The sequence below is a fragment of the Phalacrocorax carbo genome, chromosome 6, assembly GCF_963921805.1.
Source record: "Phalacrocorax carbo chromosome 6, bPhaCar2.1, whole genome shotgun sequence".
NCBI lineage: Eukaryota > Metazoa > Chordata > Aves > Suliformes > Phalacrocoracidae > Phalacrocorax > Phalacrocorax carbo.
Window position 1 is genome coordinate 26788238 of NC_087518.1, and position 6577 is coordinate 26794814.

The following is a 6577-nucleotide window of genomic DNA, read 5'->3' on the forward strand; positions in this document are numbered from 1 at the left end:
TCTCTATGCAGCAGACACTTCTCCATCGGAAGCTGCCCACCCTGGCCTTTTACTGCATTCACCCAGTGGGTTCTCGCTCTGCTGTGCAGCTCCTTGGGCTTTGCTTATTCCTCTGCTTCTCCTGCTCCGTTACAGGATGGTTTTCCAGCACACTTCTAAGCGGCAGCCCACCCCCGCCGGAGCCACCTCTTCCTGCCCTGTGCCCTGCACGCTGGCGCTGGAAAGGTTAATGCGCAACGGCGCGCTGGCCCTTTAAGCGACCCCGGGCTTGGGGGGGGCAAGGAGGGTGCACGGGGGGGCGCATGCGCAATCGGCCTATCCTGGCGTGTACGCAGCGGGCCCAGCCATGAAGGTGCTCGTGGGTGAGTGTGGGGCCAGTCGGGGTCTGGGGGTCGGTGCCAAGAGGCCGGGGGTTGGAGGTCGGTGCCCGGGGGCGGAGGCCGGCCGCGGTCGTGCGCGTTGTTGCTCAGGCGCTCAGATGCGTTGGGGGTTTCAGCCAGGCCGCTGCCGGGAGCGGGCTGGCCGCGGGCGGCCGCACCCCCCAGGGCGCTGCGCACGGCGGCTGCGTGCGGGGGCTCTGTCAGGGGTTGGCGTTTGGCGGTACCGGGCGGGCCTGAACTGAGGGTGCTGCAGGCAGAGGTTGGAGCCAGTTCCCCTCCCCGTGGGGCTCGGGGGCGGGACGCAGTGCTTGGCGCCTGGGCACGGGGACTGGGGGCCCTTGGGGCTGGGGTGTTGTGCAGGGCAGTGGGGAGCCGGGGCTTGGGCCCAGAGCAGTGTACCCCAGAAGCTGGCTGTGGTAATGGGGGTGGCTGTGCAAGGCCTTGGGATGCCAGCCCGGGTAGCAAATCTTCCATGTTTTGTCTTTCTCCTAGGTGGTGGGACTGGCTTTGTGGGCACAGCCCTGACCCAGTTGCTGCGGAGCCGTGGGCATGAAGTGACCCACGTCTCTCGACAAAGGGGCAAGGATCGCATCAGTTGGGTATGAGATGAGAGCAGTCACAGGAGGGAGAGCATGTCAAAGCTGAGGAACAAGCCCACGTGTTCTGGCCTGCTGTGACATACAGGGAATCTGCAGTGGGGAATCTGGCTCCTGGGTGCTCTGTCAGTCATAGTCATTGGGATGGGCACTGCTGTAGCTCCAAGGAGCAAAACCTTGTCCATTCATACTTGTGCTCCAGGCAGTGTCAGGAAAGAACTGGCTGGAGTTCTTAGGATCATGCCCTGCTTGGTTGTTGGGGAGGCTTGAGCAGAAGGGGGGCTGGGTTTGTGATGTCTCTGTTACCCCTGACTAGGAAGAGTTGTCCCGCTCTGGACTGCCCCCGTGTGACGCTGTGGTGAACTTGGCTGGTGAAAATGTCCTCAACCCTTTCCGCAGGTAACTTGGTCTCCCATAGTGCTGTTAGGGCAGGGTGAAGGCAAGATAGCCCAGTATTGTCAGAGAATGTGGAAGGGATCTGGAGAGGAAACAAGGTGTCCAGGAAGCACTTGGGTTACCTAACTGTTGACATATTCGTTCTTAAGTGTCCAAAACATTTCTGTGGGCCTGTTAAGTTCTGGGAGGCCTTTTGAAGACAGTTTCCCTTCTGCATTACAGTTAGTGGCCAGGCAAAGTAGTTCCATGTTTCCAAAATTACACTGGATGCCTACATTTAGGTAGTGCAAGATGAGAACCAAAGTTTGACTTCTATGAGGGTGTTTTTGGAAATGCCTCTGCTGGGTGCTTGGGAAGAATTCACCATACCCAGCTTTAATGTCCAGCTCCTCTGCTGCCTTTGTCCTAAGGCAGTTCAAAAACCACAGCCTTTTGTGAGAAGTGGAGAGCAACCAACACCTGAAGTCCCCATGCATTTAGGTAGTAAGATCCCATGTCCTCCCAGTGCTCTGAGTTGGGGGGGGGGAAATTCATATGACCTCTCCTGTGCTTGTGAGCAGGTGTCTTCTGGGGCTCCCCTTGGTGGTGTTGTTTCCTGGGATGTCCTTGGGGGGAGTATAACCCGTGGCTCTCCCTTTCCCAGATGGGGTGATGCCTTCTGCAGGGAAGTCATCAGCAGCCGGGTCGAGACCACCAGGATCATGGCCAAAGCCATTGCTGATGCTGAGCAGCCACCCCATGCTTGGGTCCTCGTCACCGGCGTAGGTATTGGTTGGGCCCAGCCAAGACATGACTCATGCTGACCTGGAGAGGTATACCTCCAGACAGAAATGCATCTATGAGGGGTGACACATGTCTTGCCTTGAAATACCAGCTTTATTGCCATCAGTGCCACTGCATTTAGGCAAGTCTTGGATCAGTTTTTTGGTACTGCTGGAGAGGAATTTGTGTCCTTGTGCTTTCTCTTGGTCTCATTAGGACAGGATCATTTCTCCATTCTCTTGTGAAAGTCTTTCGGCATGCTGTAGAACCAATTTGCCTAAGCAGGACCTCAGCGGAATCCCCCTGCATATCTCCAGCTCTGCATTTCTGCTTGCTACAGTGTTTAAAGCTGCCACAGTTTAGCATCTGTGATGCCCAGTTTTAGAGCACGTGTCTTTCTATGCAGCCAGCTCAGTTTGTTGCTTGCTGGTATATTTGGTTCTCAAGTCTGCCAGCAAAACCTGAGTACTGGTGCATCCTGCTGAACTTGCATTGGTAGTTCAAAAACTTGACAGCATTGCCATCAGAGGGACCCTGTGCTGCTTATGAGGATGACCCTGATGGAGTGATCAAATTCTGGGCTCCTGGAGGCAGGGAAGAGGGTCGGTTTGGAGGGTGGGTTGGTAGCTGGTGTCACGATTCAACTCTGACTCCCTTTCTGCTGTTAACCCTGCAGGCTATTACCGCCCTAGCCCCACAGCTGAGTATACCGAGGATAGTCCTGGGGGTGATTTTGACTTCTTCTCACGCCTGGTGAGCTCCTGGGAAGCTGCAGCTGTCATCCCTGGGAGCCCAGCTCGTGGTGTTGTGGTGAGATCTGGTGAGATGGAGCATTGTGCCTGTTCAGGGTGGCTCTGCTTTGGTGCTGGGGGAAGAGGAGGGAAAAGGACATGAGGTCTTGTGCCTCTCCTCACTGGGCTGCCATTCCACTCCAGCCCTCTAAGGATTGTTTCCTGGTTGTAGGTCTGGGGGTGCAGGGATCTTTTGTCCTTTGATGGGGTGCGGTCCTGGTCTCACTCTGTTTTCTCCACAGGGGTAGTGCTGGGCCGAGGTGGTGGTGCAATCTCTCAGATGCTCTGGCCTTTCCGTCTGGGACTAGGAGGCCCCTTGGGCTCTGGGCTTCAGCCCTTCCCATGGATCCACATTCGGGACCTGGCTGGGATTGTGTGTCATGCCCTGGAGAGTGAGTGCCTGCAAGGCATCCTCAATGGTGTCTCCCCATCCTCCCCTGCCACCTCCAGTGGCATCTTTGCTCAGGAGTTTGCTGCAGCCCTGGGGCGCCCAGCCCTGCTGCCAGTGCCTGCTTGGGCTGTGCGGGCTATCTTTGGGGCAGAGCGGGCCATCATGCTGTTGGAGGGCCAGAGGGTGGTGCCAAAACACACCCTGGAGAGTGGCTACCATTTCATCTTCCCTGAGCTGTCTGAAGCTCTGAAGGACATTGTGGCTTGAGGACTCCTTGGCTGGGCTGGGTTGGGACCTGTTTTTTTGAGCTCCCTGGCTCACATGACTTCCCTTGGGTGAAAGAGGGTAGCCCTGCCCCTTGTTGACATTTCCCCGGCCCCACACAGAGAGTGTGAGCAATCTTTTCCCCTTCCTATCCGTTTGTGCATCCCCAGTTTACGAGTCATCCATCTTACTCCACATTACCCACTTTTGGGGAATGGCACAATCCCCTCTGAGGATTGTGACTGTTGTATCTGCCATCATCCCTTTTCCACAGTGTGCATGTAAGCTGCCTGGAGAGCAGCTGGGTGGTGTATTGTCTCTTCCCCTGACAGACAGGAGTGGCAGCATGAAAGAGGTATTCAGGTGTTGTATTTCTCCTCCATGTTACTGCAAGACCCTCTTCCTGTTTTTCCTCATGTCTTTCCCCCGTGGTCACACAGAGACCTGGTTATGCTCTTCTGCTTTGCCTTTCTCAGTCTCATAGAGAATAGAGTTGTGGTTGTAGGAGAAGATCCATTGGGGGTGGCAGGCGCAAAGGGTGCTGGATATGGATGGCTTGGAGACTTTGCCATCTGCTTTGTTGTGGTGGCACTAAGTTGCTGTGTCAGAACCTCCAGCTGAGCCTAGGCTCAAGAGTCATATCCTTCCAGGGTTTCATAACCCTGATGCTGTGGTGGGGATGAAGGAGAACACTGCTTTGCCAGCCTGCGGGGACAAGGGTGGCAGTGGGACCCTGGACTTGCTCTTGAGGCCTTGGGTAGGTGTCAGCTACATCTGAGCTTGTGCTAGGGAGAAACTGAGTGGTTCAGCTTGGTGTGAGGGAGTGCAAGGCACTGCTTCAGTCTAAACGGTGCATATCAGCTATTGCCTTCATTGTAGACGTAGGGGAATAGGGATTGGCGACCGGAAGATCACGGGCTGTGACGGAAAGATAGACTCCTCCCCATAGGAGTGGCCGGAACAGGAAGCGCAAGAGCTATATAAGCGTGTGACGCAGTTAAATAAACGGACATTTTGTATCCATCATATTGATGTCTGTGCATCACTGTCCCCAGGGTGGGTAGAGCCCTGTGTCCCGGAGATATGTGGCCCAAGATAAGTTCTCCCATAGAAGCGTACAGCAACAGTAGTTATCGAATCCCAGACAGGGTGGTTTTCCCCTCTTCATCCCATGAGGTGGTACTTGTGTTCAAGGGGTTCCCACTGATTGGGCAGTGGGAATACCCAGGCTGTCTGGGCTGCCTCGCGAAGCAGTACCTCTTCTCCTGTGGAGAGCATTGCAATTTCATAATCTCCTGCTGTAAGGAAATGTATCCACATGGTTCCCTTAATGCATTTTCACATGCCAAAATGGGTTGTGAGATATGAAATATACAGAGCAGCTAAGTTCATTATAGCGCTGCTTCTGGAGAAATATTCCTTGTGTGATGTAATTTTGGGCTAGAAGAATATATTAAAAAGTATTTCAGGCAGGTAAAAAGACCTGCTGCACTCCTGAAGTAAGAAGCTATCCAGAAAGAGAGCACTCCACATGTTTCTGATTTATACCAGGTTAATGTCACAGTAGCTGAAGGGTCAGTCTTGGTGGAGTCCAGGCTCCCTATTCCCCTGCCTCTTTTCTCAGTCCATACTGGAGACAGAATGGCAATCTGATGACTTTTCAGGCAGGAAAATAGAGTGGGACTGTCCAGCTGGATCTGGAGATAGTCAGCATGCGCACAGCCAGGTGAACGGGGACTTTAGAAATAGCTGTGAAAGCAACATCACCTGAGATAAATCTGGCATGCTTGGATTGTGCCTCAGTTTCCCGTCTTCAAGTAACTACTCTGAGTTACAGGCCCAGTTAATTGTGGGGCAATATGATAGGGACAATCAGCAGTGCTTTGTGTTTAGTTATTCCATCTACCTTTTTAGAGCCTCAGACTTCAGTCTGCTTCCCCAGATGTTGTGGACTACAGCATCCTTCTGTCAGGTGAGCTGGTTAGCTAGCCCAATTAGATTGTTTCTCTACCTGTATGTACCTTGATGATTGCAACAGCTTTGAGTTGTGATTGGAAATAAAGGCAAGTAAGGCTGGAGAAGCACTGGCAACCTGCAGCTCTTCTGAAAGAGGGTTGCATATTCCACGAAGGACCACCATGAACCAGAGTTCCCAGCCCTTGGACTCCCTGCTTGGATGTGTAACTTGCTCAGGATTTTGAAGGGTTGCCTCTGCATGACATTTGGCTTGAACATATCACAGGACTTAAATGAGCTTCTGACACCTGAATCCCAGTATAGGATCCGAAAACGCTGGCTGCTGGCTACAATTGGGACTTTTAATCATGATAAATTCACACAGACATCATGCCCCTTTGTCTACTGTGGACCCAAAAAAACATGCGTATTAGCATGACAGCAAGCTGTGATCTAGATTAGATTTTGGACTACTGTCTATTTTTGATGACCATAAGGAGACCCTAGCCCCCAGGCTGCAAGACTTTTTGATCGTAAGTACAGGTCTTGTGTCATCCCAATGCTGGGTAGCCAGCCCTAAAGTGCTTAGTGCTAGCAGTGTTTCTGCAAGCCAACTGCAGTGCCCCACATGCCCCAGGTCACAGTAAACCTTCAGAGGACAAGTCTCTCTGGTCTTTGAGGTGAATGCTTATGGTTAAGACATGTCAAGAGCGGCTACTGCCTTCAGTAGCCCCAGTCCAGGACCCTCCTGCCTGGCCACTGGCCTCCTAGCCTGGTGCCCAGGTACCGAGGGTCTCTGCTCAAGCTGAGGAATGCAGCTGCTGCTCTCATGTTTGCAGGTTCAGTCAACCCTGAAGCTGAGCACCTATCAGAGGCATGTGTGTACACACATACAGACAGATGACACTGACATGGCTGGTCATGTAGACTGCCCCAGCCAAGACACTGCTGTCAAAAATACCCACGCACAGGACCCATGTAACACAAGCACAGCCTGCTGTGCCCCTTCCTTCTGAGCCTGGCAGACTCAAATGACACCCT

At 53.3% G+C, this 6577-nt stretch overlaps 1 protein-coding gene across 2 annotated transcripts; it reads left to right on the plus strand.

Annotated features, from left to right (window-relative positions):
• Positions 1–297: 297 nt before the first annotated feature.
• On the plus strand, positions 298–5661 carry SDR39U1 (short chain dehydrogenase/reductase family 39U member 1). Of its 2 annotated transcripts, XM_064454351.1 has the most exons (6): positions 298–362; positions 873–979; positions 1293–1375; positions 2016–2137; positions 2811–2954; positions 3168–5661. In XM_064454351.1, exons 1-6 carry the CDS (start codon positions 347–349, stop codon positions 3581–3583), a joined length of 888 nt encoding a protein of 295 aa, XP_064310421.1. In that variant the 5' UTR covers positions 298–346; the 3' UTR covers positions 3584–5661. The 2 variants fall into 2 exon arrangements, with proteins under 2 accessions (XP_064310421.1, XP_064310422.1); XM_064454352.1 differs by lacking the exon at positions 873–979 and having other exon boundaries at positions 301–362.
• The last annotated feature ends 916 nt before the right edge of the window (positions 5662–6577 follow it).

Bases quoted from the DNA above. Each gene is read 5' to 3' on its own strand.
- SDR39U1 (XM_064454351.1), top strand. The intron at 980-1,292 runs GTATGAGATGAG...ACCCCTGACTAG, and splicing joins GCAAGGATCGCATCAGTTGG to GAAGAGTTGTCCCGCTCTGG. The intron at 2,955-3,167 runs GTGAGATGGAGC...TTTTCTCCACAG, and splicing joins TGGTGTTGTGGTGAGATCTG to GGGTAGTGCTGGGCCGAGGT.